Source organism: Babylonia areolata, chromosome 5, assembly GCF_041734735.1.
Source record: "Babylonia areolata isolate BAREFJ2019XMU chromosome 5, ASM4173473v1, whole genome shotgun sequence".
NCBI lineage: Eukaryota > Metazoa > Mollusca > Gastropoda > Neogastropoda > Buccinidae > Babylonia > Babylonia areolata.
Window position 1 is genome coordinate 22214746 of NC_134880.1, and position 27500 is coordinate 22242245.

General features: G+C 45.4%; 1 protein-coding gene across 1 annotated transcript in view; it reads left to right on the forward strand.

Moving 5' to 3' along the window:
* LOC143282223 (aquaporin-10-like) overlaps positions 1-19095 on the forward strand; it is a 20035-nt gene extending 940 nt beyond the window's left edge. The window contains exons 2-7 of the mRNA XM_076587824.1: positions 3749-3875; positions 6941-7078; positions 10251-10369; positions 12392-12609; positions 14483-14631; positions 19082-19095. Of these exons, the coding sequence (XP_076443939.1) occupies positions 3749-3875; positions 6941-7078; positions 10251-10369; positions 12392-12609; positions 14483-14631; positions 19082-19095 (765 nt within the window). The remainder of the gene's footprint in view (positions 1-3748; positions 3876-6940; positions 7079-10250; positions 10370-12391; positions 12610-14482; positions 14632-19081) is intronic.
* Positions 19096-27500: the final 8405 nt, after the last annotated feature.

The following is a 27500-nucleotide window of genomic DNA, read 5'->3' on the forward strand; positions in this document are numbered from 1 at the left end:
ATCCCGACGAAAGTGTCATTGAATGACAATAAAGCATTGTATCCGGTAATCGTTACATCAGGTAATTTTAGTGGGAGCTGGTCGGTTTTTCAATTTTTTAGTGGGAGTTCATTGGTAATCTGGCAAAGACGGAGTCAGGAGGTGTTGAGGGTGACCTATCTGAGAGGGTCCAGATTTGGATTCCTGGTTGGACCTTTTTGTATTTGTATTTGTATTTGTATTCCTTTTTATCACAACAGATTTTTCTGTGTGAAATTCGGGTTGCTCTCCCCAGGGAGAGCGCGTCGCTACACTACAGCGCCACCCTTTTTTTTTCTTTTCTTTTTTTTGGTGTTTTTCCAGCGTGCAGTTTTATTTGTTTTTTCCTATCAAAGTGGATTTTTCTGCAGAATTTTGCCAGGAACAACCCTTTTGTTGCTGTGGGTTATTTTACGTGCGCTAAGTGCATGCTGCACACGGGACCTCGGTTTATCGTCTCATCCGAATGACTAGCATCCAGACCACCACTCCAGGTCTAGTGGAGGGGAAGAAAATATCGGCGGCTGAGCCGTGATTTGAACCAGCGTGCTCAGATTATCTCGTTTCCTAGGCGGACGCGTTACCTCTAGGCCATCATCACCCTGAAGACTTACAAACTCAAAGAATCAAGAAAGGCCCACATTTCCCTGAAACGCCGGAAGTGATGTATGCATGAACGTTCAATGAAAGAGAATGGAACGTTACATCTGGTAAATTATTCGGGACCGATGTTGACCTGCTCGCTGCACACCGATCGAGGATCGATGCCAAGCGATGGCCCCTTTTTTTTATACAAAGTATTTTAATCATGTTTCTCCCACAAAGCCTACAATTACAGCAGTACAATATGCAATTAAAAATCATCATCATCATCATCATCATCATCATCACCTGGTAATGATTTGTGAGTTGCATGTTCACAGATGAACGAAGTGCTAGTTTCAATTCTGTGAACAGATGATAAATTATCCTCTGGCAGATCATGAAATGGATCGGTTGTGAAAACAAAGACATTCTTATTTTTGTCGCAGTAACACACACACACACACACACACACACACACACACACACACACACACACACACACACAGTGAGAGAGAGGGTGAGAGACAGAGACAGAAACAGAGCCATTCATAGAGCAATAGACTGACAGACATTCTCAGAGAGTTAGATCTTTGAGTCACACAGAGGTAGACAGACGGAAACACGAGACAGTCCGACACAACAGGCGAACAGACAGACAGACAGACAGACAGTGAACAGCTGACCACACACACACACACACACACACACACACACACACACACACACACACACACACACACACACACAGCGGGTCTGAATTTTCCTCGCCTCACCTCGTTAGTCTTTCCTCCTCAACCACTCAGGTTTCTAGCACCTCCCATTTTCGGGAATTCCTCCGTAATGGTCCCCCCCCCCCCCCTCCCACGGGCACACACCAACACAACCGGCCTCAACCAGTGATCCATTGTTCCCGCTTTGTTGCACAGTCTTTTGTCCAGCCACAAGTGTGGTCTTTAGTTAGTGGCAGGAAGGAGGATTGTATTGTATGTATTGTTGGAGGAGGAGGAGGAGAAAGAGAGACAGAAGCTTTTCTTTTCAACCAAACCTGACACATTTCGTTCTCTCTCTCTCTCTCTCTCTCTCTCTCTCTCTCTCTCTCTCTCTCTCTCTCTCAATGGTAAGTAATTTACAGCTTAGTATTTTGTGAAGGACTATGACTCTCAAACTATGAGGTAAGATGGCACTGGGTTCTTAATTCTGCAACCTTGGGGGCTAGTTGTGCCTTTGGTAATCATCCCAACGCCGACTTTCCTAAAACCTCTTGGCCGAGAGAGTGGGGATGTAACTTGGGCAAGACACTCTTCACCATAATCGAATTCTAGCACAGACTGTATGGACAGAAATTGCCATCTCTGATGGTCATGGTCGGACACGACATGCATACAGTCTCGAGACGCATTAGTTGCCAAGGGCTCGTTGAGGCCAGCATTGCCTTTGGGCGTTGATAGGAACGTGTTTGGCAAAACCATTCGCTGCATCTGACAACCAAAGTGCAGGTGAACCAAGCTGTGCTCATCCCCACACTCCTGTTCGGGTCGGAGGCGTGGCTCTTCTGTTTTGGAGACCAAACAAAGCCTCCAACAACGTTTCCGCCAGAGCTGTTTCTATACGCTCTATCATAAGGATCACATGATAGGGTCATGTCCTTGAGAAGGTTGATCTAATGAGCATCGACGGAGGCCATGCTCTTATTTTGTTATTGAAACAGTTTCGCTGGGCTGGTCACGACTCGTGCATGAAAGACTCCAGGATGTCCAAGAAAGTCTTGTATGGAGAGCTCTCTCGGGGCTTGGAAACGAGGCCATAGGGCCCCGTGCAACGGTTCAAAGGCCAGCCGCTGAAGCACCAGCTCGCACTAGCCAGCATCGATCACCATCTCTGGGACCAGCTGACATCTGACAGGGACAGCTGTGGAGCAGCCATCAGAAGTGCTGTCATCAGGTTGAAGAGTCCAGAAGCTGTAGAGAAAATGCACAATTACTTCCGTGTGCCTTGCTTGATTTGTTGCTGTGGTAAAAATCCTTTGATTCGAACCTGTGGACACCTGCTTCCAAGGGCAGTATTCAAGACAAAATTCATTTTGCCTTCAAGCAAGTTACCATTGACATGGAAGGGACCCGCGGGTACAGTTTATCATGAAGGTTTAGTAAACTTCCTATTCAAGACACGTGGGGTGTGCTCAGACAGCTATCCCATCGTCTATAATTAAAAACCCTGGTGATTCCCTTCTATACATGCTCTTCTCACCCCACGACAGTTCAGAGCATTTACGTTAACTCACTCAGTACGGCCAGTCCTCTCTTCTCCTCTACACAGACCCCTCGGATGTCCTGTGGGTGTCTGAATGACCCAACCTTTAGCTTCCGTCATCAGAATTGTGGTATTCTTTGTCAACATTCACCTCTTCAGTATAAGAGCCTTCCGCTTGCAATGTTTTGATGATGGTAATTGGGGTGAAACGCTGTTAACGTCGATTCTTTCGCCGTTCGTATGGAGAGAGTTAAACCACGTGCACTCTGCAAAGCCCGCCTGTTTTCCCTCACCAAAACTGATCCGCCATATTTACCTCTGCTTCGTGGGCAGTCACCCTTCACAGGTAGTAAGGGTGAATTGCCTTCGGTTTTGTAGACCCGCGGGTAGGCTCCTGTGTTCATGAATACTGGATACTGCTTACCCTCAGGCAGTTTGCCTAGCTTCAGGCAGATTACCGCAGGTACACATTTACCTGCAGGCGCTAGGCACGAAGGTCTCTTGAAGACAGCCCAAAGCCGGGCGCATTACCCACTGCGTCGTAACTCCACTTCCATCCTCTTTGCTCCTCTTCTGATCTTCCTTGTGTGTGTGTGTGTGTATGTGTGTGTGTGTGTGTGCATGTGGTGTGTGTGTGTGTGTGTGTGTGTGTGTGTGTGTGCATGTGGTGTGTGTGTGTGTGTGTGTGTGTGTATGTATGTGTGTGTGCATGTGGTGTGTGTGTGTGTGTGTGTGTGTGTGTGGTGTGTGTGTGTGTGTGTGTGTGTGTGTGTGTTGTGTGTGTGTGTGCATGTGGTGTGTGTGTGTGTGTGTGTGTGTGTCTGTGTCTGTGTGTCTGTGAGTGTGTGCATGTGGTGCATGTGGTGTGTGTGTGTGTGTGTGTGTGTGTGTGCAGACGTTTGGCGATGGGTCCGTGGCCCAAGCGGTACTGGGCGGGCCGACTGCCGGGGGTGCCATCACTATCGCCTGGTCCTTCGGTGTGGGCATCACCCTGGGCGTCATGGTGTCTGGAAACATCTCTGGTGAGGACACGTGACATTGTGTGTGTGTGTGTGTGTGTGTGTGTGTGTGTGTGTTGTGTGTTGTGTTGAGGTGTGTGTGTGTGTGTGTGTGTGTGTGTGTGTGTGTGGTGTGGTGTGTTGTGGTGTGTGTGTGTGTGTGTGTGTGTGTGTGTGTGTGTGTGTGTGTGTGTTGTGGTGTGTGTGTGTTTGTGTGTGTGTGTGTGTGTGTGTGTGTGTGTGTTATGGTCTGTGTATGTGTGTGTGTGTGTGTGTGATGTGGTGTGTGTGTGTGTGTGTTGTGGTATGTGTGTGTATGTTGTGTTGCGGTATGTGTGTGTGTGTGTGTGTGTGTGTGTGTGTGTGTGTGTGTGTGTGTGTGTGTGTGTTGTGTTGTGTTCTGGTATGTGTATGTGTATGTGTGTGTGTGTTATAAAGTTACAAAATACCTTGTATATAACGATGTAAATGCCAATGTTTTAATATAAGAAACACCACTTTAAATCTATCATTGATGAATTCATAAATTACAGGCTTAGTACTAAAAACAGAGTGAGAGACAGAGACAGACAGAGGGAGGAGAGTATGTGTATCTGTGTATGTCTTTGTGTGGACGTATACATGCGTTTGTGTGCCTGTCTCTGTGCGTGCATGCGGGCGCGGATATGTGCACGCCTCTTTATCAGTGTATTGTGTATGTGTTGACGCTAAGACACAGGGAAGATATGTAGGCCTACAGAGAAAGAGAAAGAATGTGTGTGTGTGTGTGTGTGTGTGTGTGTGTGTGTGTGTGTGAGGGTGTGTGTGTGTACACCAATATACAACGAATAACAGAGAGAGAGAGAGAGAGGCTCGTTCATTATTAATCAAGCACATGCGCTTAAAGCAAGCAGCTGTGAGATTATTCACACGTCATTAACTGGTGCACGCCTGTCACAAACATACAGTTTAATCCATGGTGGCATTACCGTCACACTACCCACCCTGTTTGAACGAATGATATGGATACTTATATAGCGCCTATCCTCGGTCGGAGACCACAAGCTATAAGCGCTTTACAAACACGGCGTCATTTGCACAAAAGGCCTCCCGTTCGGGTAAAGCCAACTGACAGCTGCCACCTGGCGCTCATCATTCGTTTCCTGTGTCATTCGATCAAGTTTTTTTTTAGTCTCGTTTGAACGAATGATATGGATGCTTATTATAGTGCCTATAACCTCGGTCCGAGTCCAAGCTCTAAGCACTTTATAAACATGGTGTCATTTGTACAACAGGCTGCCTGCCTGGGTAAATCCGACTGACAAGCTGCCAGTTGGTGCTCATCATTCGTTTCCTGTGTCATTCAATCAGGATATTTAGTCTCGTACACATATAAGATAAGATAAGATAAGATAAGAATAACTTTATCATCTCCAACTGGAGAAATTTGGTCAGGTGCATTAACACAACATAGACAAGTAAACAACATGGGGACCTTAACTGTAAAAGTCAACAACAGCTTTTACGAATATTACGAAGATACAAATGTAAAAAATATCACATACACCGAGGATGATGATGTTGATGACGATGTTGCTATGGAGGTCCATTTTGGTTTGGGACTGCGAGACAAGGCTGTACTCTACGCTTCCTGTCACAATGATATCCCGGCATTAACCAGGCCCGAGAGATACAGACACTTGCAGTGTTGGTCAGGTAATTAGAGCAACACACCCAAAGACGCATTCGTAAAGTGGATGATACTCGACTGTGTGGTCCCAGTCTCTCCATTAAGCCTACAGCACACTCAACTCTGGGTAGGAGCCGGCCACGGGCCGAAAAACCCACCTCCGCTGGGATTCGAACCCGCGTCCTCGCAGCTGTCAGTCCGCGACGTTAACCACTTCGCCACCGTGACTGGTCCACCACTCTCTCTTTGTCACTCTCCACCCCTTTCCCTGAGGTTGGTTGGGTTGAACCATAATCGTCTATGGTGAGAAGGTCTTCAAAGTTCGCTTGAAACTGTCGTTAGCGCTTCCACTGTCGCTTTCTTTGTGTCCCTGTCACATATAAAATTTGTCCCTGTCTGTCTCCATGTGTGTGTGTGTGTGTGTGTGTGTGTGTGTGTGTGTGTGTGTGAACTCCTGTCCCTGCTTACCGAAATTCTCTTTCTTTCTCGGTCTGTCTGTCTCTGTCACTGAACTACTTTGTCTATCCATGTTTCTTTCTCTGACAGAATGTGTGTGTGTGTGTGTGTGTGTGTGTGTGTGTGTGTGTGTGTGTGTGTGTGTGTGTGTCCATTAGGCTTCTTTATCTATTTGTTTTCAGTCTTTGAAATGCCCTGTATCTTTCTCTCTCTCTGTCATGGCAGATGTACAAACCTCTCTTTTTTCTCTCTAATACCAACACATTACACTGATATATCAGAACGACAGTATGCTATGCTTAGATGAGCAGTGAAACTGTCAGTTTCTATGTTGAATGTCTGTGACTCGAACTCACACCATTTAGACTGTGAAATCTGCGTTCTATTCATTGAGATAATTACGCATCTTCGTACATCGGGTTGGGTTGCGTAAGAGATCTTAGTATTGCTAAGTTTACTTTGCGTTAGGAATGAATGTTCATACGTCTACGCTTAAACTACAGACTCGAGAAATATTCTCAACGCTGTGCAAACTTACCGATGCAAAGACAGGAAAATTCATTACGCTAATTAAGCAAAGTTATCGCTGAGTCTACATTGGTGCAATAGAATCAGGAACGTTCTTAATAACGTCTTAGCAAACTTGGCGTTACTAAGATAGAGGAGAAGACTTTATGCTAAGCAAACATGGCGTTGCTAAAATAGGAGAATACTTTATGCTAAGCTAACTTGGCGTTGCTAAAATAGGAGAATACTTTATGCTAAGTAAACGTGGCGTTGCTAAAATAGAAGAAAATATTATGTTCAGCAAACCTATTGTTGCTTTTTTTTTTTTTTTAAATGGGAAAATACTTTATGCTAAGCAAGCTTGGCGTTGGCTGAAACAGGAGAATACTGTATGCTAAATAAAAACTTCTAAGATGGCTCTTGCAGCCCAGCGTTTGAGTGAGTGACTTTGTTCCAGGGGGCCACATTAACCCGGCAGTGTCGTTGGCCATGGTGTTTCTGAGAAAACTGCCCCTTAGAAAATTGCCCGTCTACGCCCTCGCCCAGTACCTGGGAGCTTTCCTCGCATCCCTATTCATCTGGCTGGTCTACATGGGTAAGTTTCAGTTTCAGTTTCTCAAGAAGGCGTTCGGATAAATCCATATACACTATACCACATCTGCTAGGCAGCTGCCTGACCAGCAGCAAAACCCAACGCGCTTAGTCAGGACTTGAGTGCGTACATAATATATATTTGTGTACCTATTGGAGTGGATTTCTCTTACAGAATTTTGCCAGAGGACAACACTCTTGTTGCCATGGGTTCTTTTTCAGTGCGCCATGTGTATGCTGCACACGGGACCTCGATTTATCGTCTCATCTGAATGACTACACCTTCAGTTTGATTTACCAGTCAAACTTGGGAGAAAGGACGAGGGTGGGATTTGAACCTCCACCCTCACGGACTCTCTGTATTGGCAGCTGAGCGTCTTGACCATTCTGGTAAGACTGCGTGAAAATTAAAAATTTCTTCTCACTGTTTATGTAACAGCGTTTCTCTCCATTGTAAAAAGACTTTGCTCTCGCTATCGTAAAAAAAAGCATAACTTTCCAATGTCAAATAGCTTGGGGTTTTTTTTCTTGCTACTGTAAAAAGAAAAAGGGGGTTGTCTCGCTATTTTTGACTCACATTATGTAAACAAAGCGAGTCTATATTATAACTCGGTGTTCGATTGTCTGTGCGTCTGTCTGTCTGTGTGGCCGTAGTAAAGTTTAACCTTGGCATTTTTTCTGGACATATTCTCTGCTAAGTTTGGCTGAAACATAAAACACAAAATAAATATTCACTGTCATATCAATGATAGTTTGTAAGTCTCCCGAATGAAGCTGTATTTGCGAATCATTAACGATTTTTTTTCGTTGAGGCTACTTCCGGCGTCCGAAAACACCATTTACCGCTTCCCTGTTGCCGGAACGTAGGCTACGCGTGGTAAGAAGACGACATGACATCGTTTTTTTTGTTCGCAATTACAAGAAAAGAAACACAAATTTTGGACAGAACGCATGCAGTTACACTGACAACACCATCGACGTGTTTAATGCATTTAAATATTCTAAAGTGGATACTGAATTAATTGGAATGAACATAAAAGAAACAAGAGAGGCAAGGCCTTCAAGACTCACTTGTGATACACTTAAAAAAAAAAATCTAATCGTTAAAATGTGTTTTGTATTTGTTATTATAAAGCTTCGGGTCAAAAGAAAAAAGAAAAGAAAGGCCTAACGGCAGATTCGAACCCCGCGTCTTCGGGTGAGAAGAAACTGTCTTACCCATTACACGATCGGGGCTCCTTAGCTGACGTTCAAAAATATAACATTTAAACATGCTTTTTTAAAGGGCGATAAATCGATTGCGGTATTCGCAGTGAGAACGCTGTTTAAATCATATTATTCTGGTGTATCTTGGACATGCAAAAAATCTTTAAGGGCAATTAAAAATTCTTTTTAAGTCCGCGGTAAAGGAGACGTGGCTATCGCCGCAATCACACTGCAACATTTAGCCGTTTTCTCTGGATCTAGATACATGTACAAGTTTAGTTACACCCAGTTGACACGGTCGATTCAATTTCTCTTTTATGTTCATTCTAGTTTTATAGTTTTAAAGTTGATATGAAAATTGAGTATTTTGTTAAACTAATAAAATGTAGAGCCAATTACAAGTACTTCTAAACGTTGTCTGAAGTGAAAAGGACTTCATTTTGAGAAAAGTCAAGACCGGAAAATTTTACGTTTCATCAATTCAAGGGTAATAACTCTCATGGTTTATTATTTTTAACTGTGAATTCCCACTGATTCTGTGGATATTTTTATGGCAGTTTGGTGCATAATCCATAAGTGATGAGGCGTTCACAAATCTTTCTCTGAATAAATATTTAACGGTCTCTTTCTCCAACTTTCCATCACATGTTATCGTGTATTGAATATAGGATTGAACAGGCAGGTCAACAACTTGAAACAAAATGGCGTCGTTCGCGTTCGCGAAGAATATGAGCACGCGCTGTGAATATGTATAAATATGTGTACGCAATTGATTTTTGCCCATGACCTTCAGGGCTCAGCCAATAGATCTATAAAGTCCACTCGTCGTATTGATTTTAGTATTTTCCGAAAAAGACCACTTGGGCGAATGAACATAGTGAAAGCCCTGTACACTGAGAGTAAAACACACAAGCTTTTTATGTATTGAGTATAATTTCCAAATGGAATGTTTAAGATGAGAAAGATACATTTAAAGCAAATTAAGCCCCGTAGCATTAATTACAGATTAATTTCCCTTTTTTACTATCTGCACCAAAACGTTTGCAAAATAAATAAAACTTCCATGCTTAGCAAAAGAAGTTCCTGTTTGAACAACAACAAAAAAAGATAAAAATGACTGCTCTTGTTGTTGTGTCAGAATATCAGATCAAAGTGTCAAGTTTAGAGAATTAAAAAAAAAATATATATATAACAGTAAATGCAGTTTGCATATAATGTGGCTTCTTTTTTATTTTGTTGTGCCCATCCCAGAGGTGCAATTTTGTTTTAAACAAGTTAACTGGAAAGAACTGAATTTTTCCTATTTTTATGCCAAAATTGGTATCAACTGACCAAGTATTTGCACAGAACATGGTGATGTTAAAGTTTACCACGGACACACAGACAGACACACACACACACACACAGACAACCGAACAACAGGTTAAAACTTTGTTTACACAAGTGAGTCAAAAAATGAATGGAACGTTTCTTTCATTTCCGGTAACGTTTTTTTCATTTCCGGTCACTAGGCCTGTTGTCAGACTGGTTTGTGCAGGTCTGTGGATGTTGTAATGTGCCTGAGGCGATGTCAACGTCTCCTTTACTGCCGAATCAAAATAATGTCTTGAATATACTTTTTACTCACTTTGTAAACAATGTGAGTCTATGTAATAATTTCATGTTCGATTGTGTGTGTGTGTGTGTGTGTGTGTGTCCATGTTAAACTTTAATGTTGTCAGTGTCTCTGGAAATACTTTGTCTGTCAATACCAAATTTGGATAAAGCATTATGGGGCAAAAAATCATCACAATCATACCAATAATAGGTCGTAAGTCTTCCGGATTCAGCTGTATTTCCGGACCATGAACGGTTTATTTCGTGATGGATCCGGATCCAGAAAATTCACAATGAATGTTTGGGTTTGAAGACGGCATGACCTCGTTTTTTTCTTGCTCGCAACTAAAAGAAAAGAAATATATTTTTTGCAGATGCCCTGGAGCATTATGACGGCGGGAAACGAATGGTCGAGGGGGTCAACGCCACTGCAGGTATCTGGTCCACTTACCCCCAGCCCTACGTCTCCACCTGGACAGGTCTAGGTGATCAGGTAAAGACACTAAAAAAAAAAAAAAAAAAAAGTACTTTGCACACGTAAAATAACCCACGGCAAGCGATAGAGTTGCCCCTGGCACTTGTCTCTATCTAGGAAAAAAGCGACACCAACGACAATAACAGCAACAGCAACAACAAAGCACTTTAGTGAGGAAACAAATATACATATAGACAGGAGAAAGGGTTATAGGTAAGAAGGTGTGAATCAATGAAAGAATGAATAAATTTATATAATCATGTGACAGTCAGTTGTGTGCGACTGAAACCATCAGGACAGCAGAGTTCTCTCCTATGCGGTGAATTGGGTGCTTTGACTTCTTTGCGCGACGTGGAATCATCTAAGTCACAACGTATGATAGTCGTGTCCGACTATGACCATCAGAACAGCAGAAGAGGCAACACACTGTCCCGGCTGTCTGGGATAGAATTTGATCAAAGTGGAGACTGTCTTCCCCAAGTTATATCTCCATTCCTCAGGCCCTGAAGGAACTGGGGCAGATGGCGTCGGGGTGTCTCACACACACACACACACACACACACACACACACACACACACACACACACACACACACACACACACACACACACACACACACACACACACACACACACACACACACACACATTACCCTGCGCCCTCTCTACCCCCCTCCTCCACACACTCATTTCTAGACTACTTAACGCAGCTTCCACGGCACACACACACACACGCACGCACGCACGCACGCACGCACGCACGCACGCACGCACGCACGCACGCACGCACGCACGCACGCACGCACGCACGCACGCACGCACGCACGCACGCACGCACGCACGCACACACACACACACACACACACAGGCACACTTACGTACATTTCAAGAGGATCTCCAAAATCACATACACACTAAAAAAAAAAAAAAAAAAAAAACAACCAAAAACGAAGTTTCATTTTTCATCCAGATTGGTTTTTTTAACAACATTCTATGGGTTTTCTTGTTGTTGTTTTTTGTTTTGGTTATTTATTTATTTTGTTTTTGTTTCTTGTATCCATTTTCTGTTTTACCGGCTCATATTTCATGACTTTTATTTACTTATTTATGTTATTATTATTTTTTTTTTTTTACGTTGATATTTTTGTTTTGACTTATTATATTCTATATTCCTACTCTTCACATTTTGGGCGTGCCCGGAGACTCGAACTCACAGCCTTCTGATTGTGAGAACGGTGATCACCCAACTGAGCCATGCAGGCACCCGATGAATACGGCCAAAAAATGTTTTTATCATGATGAACTGTGCTCAGTGTGCAAGAAGACAAGCAAATGGAATGGCGAGAATGATGGGGGCGGGGGATGGGTGGCGAGAGAAGTGGAGAGAGAGAGTAACCAGAAAAATAGAGACAGACGGACAGACATATAGACAGACATAGAGTAACGTAGAAAATAACACACACACACACACACACACACACACACACACACACACACACACACACACACACACACAGAGAGAGAGAGAGAGAGAGAGAGAGAGAGAGAGAGAGAGAGAGAGAGAAATGGTCGAAGGGAAGAAACTCAGACAGTGATAATAGCAGAGAAAGTTTTATTTCGATAGTCTCCCATATATGAACTGGAGATGGCCCTCCCGTTCACTGATTCTCTCTTTCTCTCACTCTCTCTCTCCCCCCCTCTCCTCCGACCCACCCCCCGCCCCCCCCAAAAAAAAGGAGGAAAAAAAAACCGACCCTGTTCTCTATCCATTCTCTCATCCCTTATCCCCATGAAAAATATGTAACATAAACAGTAGGGTCTGTATACGTGCATATTACACACACACTCTCACACGCACGCAGACACACAGTTTCAGTTTCAGTTTCAGTAGGTCAAGGAGGCGTCACTGCGTTCGGACAAATCCATATACGCTACACCACATCTGCCAAGCAGATGCCTGACATACAGGTTTAGCTGCAAACGATGTCGCAATAAATGTGGATTTAAAAAAAAAAAAAGAAAAAAAGATCTACCACGGCAGGTGTTCGCCACGGCACTGCTGATGGTGGGGGTGTTGGCCGTCACGGACCAGCGAGGTCTGGCACCTTCCCGGGGCCTGGTGCCCTTTCTGGTGGGTCTGGTGGTCTTCGGCATCGCCATGACTTTCGGCCTCAACTGTGCCTTCGCCATCAACCCGGCCCGGGATTTGGCGCCACGCATCTTCACTGTCATCGCCGGTTGGGGAACCAAGCCTTTCAGGTAGTGGAAAGATAGACGTCTGTAAGTTAGTTAGCTAGTGAGTTTGTTAGTTGTTTAGTTATTAGTAAGTTTGTTAGTTATTAATTTTGTTAGTTAGTTGGTTGGTTGGTTGGTTAGTTGGTTCGTTGGTCGGTCACTTAGTTAGTTAGTTAGTTGGTTAGTTAGTTCGTTCGTTCGTTCGTTGGTCGGTCAGTCGGTCACTTAGTTAGTTAGTTAGTTGGTTAGTTAGTTCGTTCGTTCGTTCGTTCGTTGGTTGGTCAGTCGGTCACTTAGTTAGTTCGTTCGTTCGTTCGTTCGCTGGTCGGTCAGTCGGTTACTTAGTTAGTTAGTTAGTTCGTTCGTTCGTTCGTTGGTCGGTCAGTCGGTCACTTAGTTAGTTAGTTAGTTCGTTCGTTCGTTCGTTGGTCGGTCAGTCGGTTACTTAGTTAGTTAGTTAGTTCGTTCGTTGGTCGGTCAGTCGGTCACTTAGTTAGTTAGTTAGTTCGTTCGTTCGTTCGTTGGTCGGTCAGTCGGTCACTTAGTTAGTTAGTTAGTTCGTTCGTTCGTTCGCTGGTCGGTCAGTCGGTTACTTAGTTAGTTAGTTAGTTCGTTCGTTCGTTCGTTGGTCGGTCAGTCGGTCACTTAGTTAGTTCGTTCGTTCGTTCGTTGGTCGGTCAGTCGGTCACTTAGTTAGTTAGTTAGTTCGTTCGTTGGTCGGTCAGTCGGTCACTTAGTTAGTTAGTTAGTTCGTTCGTTCGTTCGCTGGTCGGTCAGTCGGTCACTTAGTTAGTTAGTTAGTTCGTTCGTTCGTTCGTTGGTCGGTCAGTCGGTCACTTAGTTAGTTAGTTAGTTCGTTCGTTCGTTCGTTGGTCGGTCAGTCGGTCACTTAGTTAGTTAGTTAGTTCGTTCGTTCGTTCGCTGGTCGGTCAGTCGGTTACTTAGTTAGTTAGTTAGTTCGTTCGTTGGTCGGTCAGTCGGTCACTTAGTTAGTTAGTTAGTTAGTTAGTTCGTTCGTTGGTCGGTCAGTCGGTCACTTAGTTAGTTAGTTGGACGGTTGGTCGGTCGGTCGGCAGTCAGTTAGTTACAGAGTCCGTGAGGGTCTGTGTTCGAATCTCTCTCTCGTCTCGTCCTTTCTCCAAAGTTTGTCTGCAAAACCAAACTGAGAGTCTATTCATTCGGATGAGACGATAAACCGAGGTCCCGTTTGCAGTACACACTTGGCGCACTGAAAAAGAACACACGGCAACGAAAGCGTTGTCCTCTGGCAAAACTGTGTAGAAAAAATCCACTCTGATAGGTACACAAAGATATATATATATGCTTGCACTCAGGGCCTGACTAAGCGCGTTGGGTTATGCTGCTGGTCAGGCATCTGCCTAACAGATGTGGTGTAGTGTATATGGATTTGTCCGAACGCAGTGACACCTCCTTGAGAAACTGAAACCGAATGGAGTTAGGGACTTGGTTGGTTAGTTGGAGTTAGTTAATTAGTTCGTTGGTTAGTTTGTGTGTGTGTGTGTGTGTGTGTGTGTGTGTGTGTGTGTGTGTGTGTGTGTGTGTGTGTGTGTGTGTGTGTGTGTGTGTGTGTGTGTGTGTGTGTGTGTGTGTGTGTGTGTGTGTGTGTGTGTGTGTGTGTGTGCGTGTGTGTGTCGCCTTTCTCTACTCCACCACTCTGTCTCTCTCTCTCCACCACCACCCCCAATCTTCCTTTCACCCCTTCTTCCCTAAACTCTCTTTCTCTCTTCCCTCCCTCTTCCGCTTTTTTTTTCGTCTCTCTCCCTCTCTCTCCCTCTCTCTCTCCCTTTCTTCCCTCTCCTTCACCCCCCCCCCCCCCCCCCCCCCCCCCCCGCTCCCTTCCCTTCCTTCTCACCCCGTCACCCTCCTTCCCTTTCAGTTTCAGAGGCTACAACTGGTTCTGGGTTCCCCTGGCGGGTCCCCACGTGGGAGCTCTGCTAGGAGCCCTGGTGTATCAGCTGTGCGTGGGGCTGCACTGGCCCGAGGAGGAGGAGGACGGCACGAGCTACCAGCTCCCCCACACCCAAGGCACCAGCACCACCACCAGCACCGATACCTCCTCACCCACCACCACCACCATCAGCAGCAAGAACAGCCAACATCACGAATCGTCTCAGGCCTTAACCAGGTTTTAACAGGCACCGTCACGTCAGCAACCACCGTTCACCGCCACCACCATCACCACCACAGTCACCACTGACATCTCACCCACCACCACCACCACCACCAGCAAGAACAGCCAACATCACGAATCGTCTCAAGCCTTAACCAGGTTTTTAACTCTCTCCATACGAACGGCGAAAGAGACAACGTTAACAGCGTTTCACCGCAATTACCACCATCAAAATATTGCAAGCGGAAGGCTCTTATACTGAAGACGTGAATGTTGACAAAGAATACCACAATTCTGACGACGGAAGCTAAAGGTTGGGTCATTCAGACACCCACAGGACATCCGAGGGGTCTGTGTAGAGGAGAAGAGAGGACTGGCCGTACTGAGTGAGTTAACAGGCACCAGCTACAGTTCACCACCGCCGCCACCATTAACCAGCAGCACCAACAACTGAGATCATCATGTGTCTCGGGCCTTAGCCAGGTTTTCAAACAGGAGGTGGGGTGGATGTCACGTTGATGAAGGGGAAAAGAGAAGATTTTTGGAGGGATGGGGGAGGAGGGGGGTGTAGGGGGAAGGAAGGGAGCAGGGGGGGGGGGAGAGGATGTGAGAAAGGGAGGGAGGGGGGAGGGTGGCTGGGAAGTAAGAAAGGAAGGGGAAAAAAAAGGCAAGGTGGAGGAAGAGGAAATAGGATGGTAACAAATATGACGAGAGAGAGAAAGAGAGAGAGATGGAGAGAGAGAGACAAAGACAGAGAGAGAGAGAGATGGGGGTGGGGGGATGGGAGGGAGAGGGAGTGTTGGAAGAGAATAAGGAAAAAAAGGAAGGAGGGGAGGAGGAAATTGGAGGGGAACAAGGAAGGATGGGGAGAGAGAGAGAGAGAGAGAGAGAGAGAGAGAGAGAGAGAGAGATGATAGGAGGGAGAGAGGGTCTGGTGGAAGAGATGAAGGGAAAAGGGAAGGAGAGGATTAAACAGAAGGGGAACAAGGAAGGAGAGAGAGAGAGAGAGAGTCAAAGGATGGGAGGGAGAGGGTAGGATGGATGAGAAGGAGAGAGAGAAGAAAGAGAAGATACAGGAGGACAAGAAGGAAAAAAAAAGAAAGGGGGGGGGGGGGGGGGGGGGGGGGGGGCATGAAACCGGAAGGTAACAAGGAAGGAGAGAGAGAAAGAGTATGGAAGGGGAAGGGGTGGTGGTGGATGAGAAGACGGAAAAAGAGAAGGAGAGGAAGAGGAGAGGAGGAGGGAAGGGAGGGAGGGTGGAAGAAAAGAAGGAAAAAAGGAGGAAAGAGGAGGGCATGGAAGGAGAACAAAGAAGCAGGGTGATAGAAGGGTAGGAGGGGTGGGGGGGGGGAGAAGTGAAGAAGGAACAAAGAGAAGGAGAGAAGGGGGGGAGGAACAGGGAAAGATGGAGAAAGAGAGAGAAGGATAGAAGGTGGGATGACAAACAAAAAAAAGCAGGAAAAGGGAAAGAGGTGGAGGAGGAAATGGGGGGGGGGGGGAAGAGCAGGGGGGATTGGGCAGAAAATGGAAAATGGGAGAGTAGAAAGTCGCAATGAAAAAAAAAAAGTGGGGGGGAGTGGGGGGGGCTCAGAGACATCGTACGGCCGACACCAACCATACCACACACCAAGCTCCATGGCTTCAGACAGGACCCTGGAGAGGACAGCGTTATTCATCAGAAATGCTGGACTGACATTGTGAAAAGAAGAAGAAGAAGAAGACGAAGGAAAAAAAAAAAGGAAGGAAGGAAGGAAAGAAAAATGGAAGGAGTGTAAGAACTAGGAAGGAGCAAAGATGAAGGGGTAGAAAGGATATGAGAGAGGGAAGGGGCGGAAGACAGGAAGAAAAAAAGGGGAAGGAGGGGGGGGGGAATAGGAAGCGAACGAGGAAGAGGGGGAGGGTGGAAGGGAGAGAGGGTATGAAACTGAGGAAGAAGGGAAGAAGAAGGAGGAGGGAATATGTAGAGGATCACGGAAGTATGCGGGGGTTGGGGGGGAGGGGGGCGGGGGGGGGGCGGGGCAATTACTGAAAGGAGGGAGGGTAGAAATAAGGAAGGGAAAAAGGGAAAGGAGGAGGGGATAGTAAAGGATCAAGGACGTGTGCAGGGATGGGGTTGGGGGGGGGGAGGGGGCAGTTGATGGAAGGATGGAGGGTGGAAATGAGGAAGAAAAAAAGTGTGAAGGAGCGGTGGAAGGAAGGAAAGAAAGCGAACAAGGAAGGGAGGGGGTAACAAAGGGTATGAGGGAAGGACGGGTGGTGGTGGAAGAGAATGAAACGGGGGAAAGATGTCGAGGACATGGGAAGGGGGTTGGGGCGGGGGGAGCGGGGGGGGGGGGGGGGGGGGGCAAGGGAGGAGGGAGGGACATGAAATGAGGGAGGGTGGAAGTGAAGAAGGAGGAAAATGGTAAGGATGGAATGTAATGAGGGTGGGGTGGGTGGGTGGGGGAGGGAGGGGGGTGTGTGTGGCACAGAATGAGGGTGAGAGAGGATGGTAGGAAGGGAGGTGGGGGGGGGAGGGTGGAAGTGAAGAAGGAGGAAAAGGGAAGGAGTTCAGAAAGGAAATCAGAAGGGGGGGGGGGAGAGATGAGGGGAGGGAGCGAGAAGGAAAGGTGGGATAAAGGAAAGGGAGAGGAATGGGAAGACAGGGTTAGAAGAAAGAAAGGAGTGGAGTGAGAGAGAGAGAAATGAAGTACAGAAGAAAGAAAATGAGAGAAAGACAGAAAGAAAGAAAGAAAGAACGAACGAAAGAGGAAAAAAAGACAGACAGAAAGACCGAAAAAAAAACAAAAAAGAAAGATAGAAATTAAGCAGAAAGAATCAGATAGACAGGAAGAAGAAAAAAAAGAATAAAATAACAAAAAAAAACAAGAATGAATAAAACATTGAAATAAGAAAAGAACAGGACTAGTCACACAAAATGTGACTGTTCAATATGTTCCAATGACAGATCACATTATCAACGTATGCTACAGTACAACACTTCACAATGACTGTTGTAAGCTTTAAATTGTACATATTGTAAGCTGTACTACTAATATAAACGTTTCCAGTCCTATTATTTGCTCCAATAAACTACTCAGCTACACAAAAACGAATATTGCTCTCTCTCCAGCTAGTTTGGTACTGAAGCACCGTCAAGGAATGATGACCGAAAAAGTTGTGGGTGGGTTCAAACCCCATGAAAAGAACCATTCTGGTGTAACGTCCCAATTCACTCCCCCCTCCCCCCCCCCTTTCCTCCCCTTCCGTATTTGTATTTGTATTTGTATTTCTTTTTATCACAACAGATTTCTCTGTGTGAAATTCGGGCTGCTCTCCCCAAGGAGAGCGCGTCGCTACACTACAGCGCCACCCTTTTTTTTTCTTTTTTTTTTCCTGCGTGCAGTTTTATTTGTTTTTCCTATCGAAGTGGATTTTTCTACAGAATTTTGCCAGGAACAACCCTTTTGTTGACGTGGGTTCTTTTACGTGCGCTAAATGCATGCTGCACACGGGACATCGGTTTATCGTCTCATCCGAATGACTAGCGTCCAGACCACCACTCAAGGTCTAGTGGAGGGGGAGAAAATACCGGCGGCTGAGCCGCGATTCGAACCAGCGCGCTCAGATTCGATTCTCTCATTTCCTAGGCGGACGCGTTGCCTCAAGGCCATCACTCCACTTAGGACCCCCTGGGGAGTAGTCAGTGTCCTAAAATTTCCCCTGAGGGACGCACTGGAACCCCCCACCTACCCACCACCTACGCCCCCACTCCCTCACCCCTCATGCTGTTTCGGTCCCCAGACGTGACGGGCGCAATAGCCAAGTGGTTAAAGCGTTGGACTTTCAATCTGAGGGTCCCGGGTTCGAATCACGGTGACGGCGCCTGGTGGGTAAAGGGTGGAGATTTTTACGATCTCCCAGGTCAACACATGTGCAGACCTGCTAGTGCCTGAAACCCCCTTCGTGTGTATATGCAAGCAGAAGATCAAATACGCACGTTAAAGATCATGTAATCCATGTCAGCGTTCGGTGGGTTATGGAAACAAGAACATACCCAGCATGCACACCCCTGAAAGCGGAGTATGACTGCGTACATGGCGGGGTAAAAACGGTCATACACGTAAAAGCCCACTCGTGTGCATACGAGTGAAAGTAGGGGTTGCAGCCCACGAACGAAGAAGAAGAAGAAGAAGAAGGTCCCCAGACATCATTTGTAGATCTGTCCCAAAACGCGCCCACTCCCCCCCACCCCCCAGCCCCAACACACCACCCCTCCCCCGCGCCCTTTACGCACACATACATTTTTGCTTTTATTTCATATTTCAATACATTCCGTGCATATTTTGACATGTGTGTGTGTCCCTAATTGTGTCATCTTGGCAGGTATTCACCACTGACCTCCTCTACTGTACGGCCACTGCTGATCACTGCTGATAATTTGCTTTTAAAAAAAGTGTTCAGATTGCGTAATTTTGTCACATCAGTGAGATCGTTAGGTCTTGGCAGGTTTTTGACCGATACCTGGCCATTGATTACAAACAGTGTTCAAATTGCATCAGTTTGTGACGGTTATGAAGTCTCTGGACTTTTTTTAACAGCGTTTGACCTGACTACTACTGACTACTGCTGACCAGTGCAGACCACAACTTGCCCATGTTATAAAAAAAACCAACAACCCGAAACTGTTCTTTCACGTTTGTGCATCATTGTGACGACTGACAGGTTTTTTGGCCGCTAACTTACAAGTGCTGACCACTACTGATCACTAACTGTTCAGATTGTGTTCTTTTGTGACGCTTATGTTGTATCATGATTTCTTGACAAGATCTGGCCTATTCATAGGTACGACTGACCATCACTGACCTCTGCCGAACACAAGTGACCACTGCCCCCCACCCCAAAAATATTCAGAATGTGGCATTTTATTATGTTTACGCAATAATACTTCTTGACCAAGTTTGACTATTCACTGACCAATGACGACCACTACTCAAGTGTGCAGCTTGCGTAATGTGAACATATTTTTTGCATCATGAATACATTGTATGTATTATACGGACTTTGTCACTGGTTTAGACCCATGATCATTGCTGACCACTGCCCGAAAACGCATTTTCATTAAACAAATACGAGCCAGGATTTACATAGACCTGGGAAAAGATGGGAAACAGACCTGGAGCCAGATGCATTGCTCGGACGGAAGAGCCTAGTATGGTCGTAACCCGCTACTAACTGTGTCCAGTGTGGAACTAACCAATGGCGTAGTTCGGTCAACGTAGGCATTAATTATGATAGTCAGTCGTGTCCGACTATGACCATCAGAACAGCAGAGGAGGCAACTGCTGTTCCGACTATTTGGGCTAGAATTTGATTATAGTGGAGAGTGTCTTAGGCATTGATTAGTCACGTGTAACTGTCAAAAAGTTAGAACCAAGCAATGCAACTGGCTCCTGGAGAATATAGACCTACCTGAGGGGAAAGGGGGAGGGGTTGGGAGGTTAGACCTAAGGACACACAGGCTTGGGGGGAGCGTAAGAAAGTGAATCTGGGGTAACGATCACTGTATCCTTTCAATGCGTATCAAGCTGTCAAAGTGTGTGTGTGTGTGTGTGTGGAGGGAGGAGGGTAGGGGGGCGCGCGCGCGCGTGTGTGTGTGTGTGTGTGTGTGTGCATGTGTGTGTGTGTGTGTGTGTAACACAAATAAAGGGAAAGTGGGCGGGGCGCAAGGGGACGGGGTGTACATGGTAATCAGAGGAGTCCATCCATGGTTCCTTGGCTTAGAATGCTCCCATAGGAACTGGCAGACATTGGTTTAGACTGGATGTACCATGTCAGCCATCTCAGTTCACACACACACACACACACGCACACACACGCACGCACGCACGCACGCACGCACGCACGCACAGAGAAGTACGCACGCGCACCCGCGCTCCCACACTCACCTTGAATAATGCTTTTCTTTTGATTTCTGAGAAGGCGATGGCTTTGCTTTGTTCGAGGTTTATTTTTCATGAACGGCTGTTTCAGGTCTTTAATAAATGACAGACCACGTAAGAAGCATAGTGATGATCAATCCGAAGCGAAAGCTATGGAGAAGAGAGGCAAACTAGAACTGCACACACACACACACACACACACACACACACACACACACACACACACACACACACACACACACACACACACACACACACACACACACACACACACACACACAGCGAGAAGGATTGAGTTCCACACACACACACACACACACACACACACACACACACACACACACCTTGAATAAAGGCATTTCTTTGCCTTTCTTAGATGGCGATGGTTTTACTTTGTTTAAGGTTTCTTTTTCACTGATATGTATAATATATGGATTGCGCATGCCTTCTTTGCGCTCCTTTGCTGACTGAAGCTAGCGGAAGTGTTCGATCGGCCATTTTGATCCTCGTGTCAGAGCTGCGCGAAGCGGAAATTCCGTATGCTTTGTGAACTGAGGTCGTGCAGCGACAACCACTTCTACACAGCTACGATGCCCACGTGTGGTGCAAGGAAACTGCAGTCAGTAAGACTGCATTGATGTTTATCCTGCCTCCCCCCTGCCCCCCCCCCCCCCCCCCCCCAAGTCTTTTTCCGCCCTTTCATTTTTCTTTATACTCATGTTAATATCATAGTTATAACCACTCTTTCAATATTCAGTTTTAAGGAGCACGCAGACACATCCACATACGCCTGATCTTTGCATAACCCAACACATTGGACAGGTCTTATGAGAACCTGTTTTTGGTATAAAAAAAAAAATAAAAAAAAGTAAAGTAATAATAGTAATGTAAAATGAATAAAAATAAAAAAGGAATATATATTGCAAAAATAAAATAAAGTAATATGAACCCCCCCTCTCTCTCTCTCTCTCTCTCTCTCTCTCTCATCGAAGCAACAGGTAAAGAGAATGAACAGGAAATTAGGAGCTGAAATTAGCTGCTCAGGAAGCGGAACTGATAAAAAGTGTTGCATATCATCTGACTGAATACAAAGGCACACATCGCAGGCTTCCACCTGCTAACACACACACACACACACACACACACACACACACACACACACACACACACACACACACACACACACACTGACACATACTCTCACACACACACACACACACACACACACACACACACACACACACACACACACACACACACACACAAAACCAACAACAACATAAAACCGACCACACAAACCGGTTTCAAGCGCTTCTTTTCTGGCAGATATTAATCGGGATACAACATTTTACATGTCGTGGGCTGGCATGTCACGATTAAGGGATTTCAAAGATACACGGTTTATCTACCACCAGTTAGCAGACGACTTCTCAATGGATTGTCGGCCGAAAACGAGGAACAATATTGCGTCCTGTTGGCTTCAGCTTTCATGGCCAATCAGCTATCCAATCCATTTTAGACAGTGCACACACACACACACACACACACACACACACACACACACACACAGCGAGAGGGATTGAATCACACACACACACACAACGCACACACACACAATTTCTCTCTCTCTCTTGCAAAGAGAGAGAGAGAGGGGAAGAGGGAGAGAATGAATCACACACACACACACACATACACACTTTTGTGTATAATAGATTTCTCCTTTTCTTCGAAGATGACTGACTGAAAAGGATTTCCAAATTGATCAGTGGAACTGTTGTTCCATAATGACGATAATGATTATGACCACCTAGTTCAACATCTGGCAATACACAGCTACCAAGTTTTAACCCTCCAGACACTAAATATGAGAAGGGAAAAACTGGCCTAAGATTGATAATTGTCATATATTATCCCCCGGTCCATCAAAAGGCAGATACCACTGGAAAAATAAATACAGCCATTTATGTACATGAAGATGTGAAGTACATTCCCTGTCCCAACCCCTGCTCCACCAGATATACAAGGTCTAAATTCGTGTGCATTGACAGTCCAGTATAATTCCTCACTGCTAACTATCGTCTCTGTTTACTTACCATGGGACCAAATGATTTCAACACACAAAAAATAACAAATTCAAAATGGAAGTTAACAAATAATGAGACCAGGAGATGAAGTAATTAACAAATAGTAAAGAGTGGTAACTCTCTCCATTCATAAGGTACACAACTTCAAGTCAGTGCTGCTCACGCTACCGATTCAGCAAGCACACAGATAAATAAAACATACATTGGAACAAACCCAGACACTTCCTTTAAAAAGAAAGAAAAGAAAAAATTCGCCGGTTCTGTCCTTGTACCAATCATTTGACATGTGCACACAACAGCAAAGACAGAACTTGAGAAATGTGCAAATACAAATTAGCTTTCATTCAAGACTAGCATAGCCTCTCTAATCCTGAACAAGCCACACAGAACACATGGACAATACAGAACAAAACACATGGTTGCCTCGGTAGTTTTTCAACTGGAATTTTAAAATAATGAGGCCAGGAGATGAACTGATTAGCAAATAGTAAAGAGTGGTAACTCTCTCCATTCACAAGGTACACAACTTCAAATCAGTGCTGCTTACGCTACCGATTCAGCTTGCACACAGGTAAATAAAAGGTACATTGAAACAAACCCAGACACTTCCTCAAAAAAGGAAGCGCCGGGCCTGTCCTTATACCGATCATTTGACATATGCACACAACACAGAATGGATTCGCACGTTACAAGCAGACACAGTTACAAAATTTCTTATAACGGGAGATTTCAATGCTCATTCACCATTTCAGAAGAAGGACTGTAAAACTGTTACAAGCAATCGATTTATCGAGAATTTTGTCGACTCCTTCCCTGTTTGTCATACCACCATCTCTTTTCATCACCCCCAACCTCCACGCGCACGCGCACGCGGCATACAAACACTACACACACACACACACACACACACACACACCCCCTCCCCCTCCGCCACACACACACCCTCCCCCGCGCGTCTAATATCACTTAACAGTGAAAAGACGTTAAACTAAAGAAATAAAGACACACACACACCCACACACACACACACACACACACACAGTCAGAAAGATTTTTTTTTTTTTTTAAAGAGAGAGAGAGTGACAGAGCGAGGATAAAACATGGTTATGATGACAAAGAAAGGGCAGTGGTGGCGAAATCTCATGATGGACAACTCCGCCAATAGTTGCCAGCAGTGACTGACACGAGTTTTTTCCCCTTAGACCTAAGTTTGAGCTTGCTTTTGGTGGCCGTTGAAAACTGAAAACCTTATCTTGTTTCGTTTTGATTAATTTTCTCTATTACTTTTGATAGCTGAATTTTAAACGACAATCGAGTTTGTTGTTTGCTTCTTTTCTTTCTTGTTTAATCAATCATTTTTTTCACCGTATCTTAATTGTAATATAATGATTTATGTATGCAAACGGTCATGACCTATTTATTTAAATGTCTTATTATGCATGAGATATAAAAAAAAGGTCTACAATGTATTTATCGGACATTCACACCATAGACCATATACACTTAGTCGAAAGGCCAAGGTCGATGGTCCGAAATATTATATGGGCCCGGGTGACCGTTGTCCGCATAAAATAATGTGAAACGTCCGTTATTGTTTTCTTTCTTTCGGGTTTATTATCATTTTATTTGTCTGAATCAGAGCAATGTATGCGTGTGACTGACTGGCGTGTAAGCACACAAACACACGCGCGCCCGCGCGCGTACACATACATACACGCGCACACACACACACACAACCGAAATTATCTGTCGTACTGTCAGGGAGAGGAAATCATACTTGTCACGGCAGTGATGTTCAGCTGCCTTGCCTTCTTCTTCTTCTCTCTCTCTCTCCCTCTCTTGCTGATGATGCACAAAGGTTGCTGTGTGAGAGTTTTCAATGAATTCGGTTTCTCTGTCACTGAGAAGGTACATGTTAAGGAGCTGTTCACTTTTTTTTTGGGGGGGACACCCGATATACTGTAGTATTGTGTAGTGTAGACCATGTTTGAGGGCGGGGACTGGATGAAAAAAGCGCCCCAGTGCTTATCTATTATCCTCGATAATAAATAATTTGTCTTGTCTTGTCTTATTCTCTCTCTCTCTCTCTCTCTCTCTCTCTCAGAGAAGATATGACAATGCTGCTCAGATCGAATGATGAAGACATCATAAAATCATTTGCTAAATATATTTCAGAGGCATGGGATTTTCGAAAGAAGGTGATAAACATAAGTTTAGATGTACAAATATGAGTAAAGCAAAATTCATTTATTCATTTATGGGAAAAAAAAACTATTATAGGACATATTATTTGATGATAATTTGATAGATGCACATGATTGTGTGCATGTGTATACAAAAATATTTATTCATTTGGATGGTCGAGCTGACCGAAGTGATCAGTTGATTTATGTTTGTCCCATTGTCGGTATATGCATTATTTGTATGTGTGATGAGAATGTTGATTTATATTATGCTTCTTTCTTTGATCTTATGTTTCCTGATAATGTATTGTTCCCACCTGTCACAAGGACTGTACAGTCAATGACAGTAAAACATCAAAGCGTCAAAGCGTCTCTCTCTCTCTCTCTCTCCATACATATGAGTTTTAACTCATGCTCGCTAGAACTTGTTTTTTGTTGTTGTTGTTGTTGTTGTTGTTGTCTTCCAACTGCATGTTTTCGAAAGCGTTCTGTATTCTCTGTGAATTTGTGTCGAGTGCCTGTCAGTGGCAGGGTGTGTGTGGGTGGGTGTTGGGGGAGGGAGGAGGGGGGGGAGTGGGCGGGTGGACGTTATTTCAGTTCTATTTCCATGTTTTTGATACTGTCTTGTATCATGATGTACGGACCCCAAAGCTGGTCGCCAGCTGCATGATAAAAGCACACAACTGCTTATCGATTATCCCCCAAAATGATCTCTCTCTCTCTCTCTGTATCTATCTATCTACTTCCCCCCCCTCTCTCTCTCTCTCTCTCTCTCTCCTTCCCTCTCTCTCTTTCCCTCTCTCCTCCTCCCTCCCTCTCTATCCCTCCCTTCTCTCTCTCTCTGTCCCCCTCTCTCTCTTCCTCTCTCACCGCTCTCTCTCTCCCTCCCCCCTCTCTCTCTACTTCCCTCTCTCCTCCTCCCTCCTCCCCTATCCCTCCCTTCTCTCTCTCTCTCCCCCTCTCTCTCACCGCTCGCTCTCTCCCTCTCTCTCTCTCTACTTCCCTCTCTCTCTTTCCTTCTCTCCTCCTCCCCCCCCCCCTCTATACCTCCCTTCTCTCTTTCTCTCCCCCTCTTTCTCACCGCTCGCTCTCTCCCTCTCTCTCTCTCTACTTCCCTCTCTCTCTTTCCTTCTCTCCTCCTCCCCCCCTCTATACCTCCCTTCTCTCTTTCTCCCTCTCTCTCACCGCTCCCCCCCCCCACGCCCTCTCTCTCTCTCCCTCGCTATAGAATATTCTTTTCAGAGATTTTCTCTTTACAGTGGACACAAACAAACGAAATCAAACTCTAGTCTGGTCACGTCTACGATTCTGTATAATTACATGTATTACAAATTGTGAACCACCCTCACCTAACTCTTTTTTTTCCCCCACACTGACATATCTTTACATCTCTGTCTGTCTGTCTGTCTGTCTGTCTCTGTCTCTCCCCTCTGTCTCTCCCTCTCTCTGTCTTTCACATAATGTGTCTATATGTCCATATCCCTATTACTCGTTGCCTTATTTGCTGTCTTTTATGTCTCTTACATCTGTGTTTAAAATTTTATCGTTACTTTTCTGTGTAAATTTCACTTGAATCATTCATGTGTAGCATTCATGCTAGGGTTTTGTTGTTGTTTTTCCCTTGGTGTGTGTGTGTGTGTGTGTGTGTGTGTGTGTGTGTGTGTGTGTGTGTGTGTGTGTGTGTGTGTGTGTGTGTTAGAGTGTGTGTGTGTGCGTGTGTGTGTTACTCGCTTCCGTTCCGTACAGTTGTGAGCGATGTTGTGTCTCTCAGTTTGACGCTGTGTTATACTCGTGTGTCCATCGAGATCGATGATGACCATCGTTGTCATCCAGCTGGGGGATGGGGGGAGGGTGGTGGTGGGGTGGGGGGAGGATGCTCATGAATCTATCTGTGAATGCGCAGATGGCTGAATAGTCCAATCTGTGCACGAAATGTTCGCTGACAGTTGGGGCAGACAAAGACAGGCATATCATTGTCAGGGAGCTTGTTTGCCCGTGACTTTCTGGCCTGCCTCTTCTGAACAGCTGCAGCAGTCCTGTTGGCCTCACTCAACTTGGCACCTTTGTGCACAACAGCGCGCCATTTGTCAGGGTCTACTGCAGATTCCTCCCAGGAGTCAGGGTTGATATCAAACGCTTTCAGAGAGACTTTCAGAGTATCTCTGAAGCGCTTCTTCTGACCTCCGTGTGATCTCTTCCCTTGTTGCAGCTCGCCATAGAAGAGCCTTTTGGGCAGCCGATGGTCTGGCATGCGCGCGACGTGTCCAGCCCAGCGAAGCTGGGACTTCATCAGGATGGTGAAGATGCTGGGAAGGGTGGCTTTTGCGAGCACCTCTGTGTCTGGGGTCCTGTCTTGCCACTTGATGTTCAGTAGCTTCCTGAGGCATGTTGTGTGGAAGTGGTTCAGCTTCTTGGCATGTCGTTGGTACACTGTCCAAGTTTCGCAGGCGTACAGTAGTGTGGGGAGAACTACTGCTCTGTAGACCTTTAGCTTGGTCTCAAGACTAATGCCTCTTCTGTTCCAGACATTTGCATTGAGTCTACCAAAAGTTGCGCTTGCTCTTGCAATCCTGACGTTCACTTCATCGTCGATTGT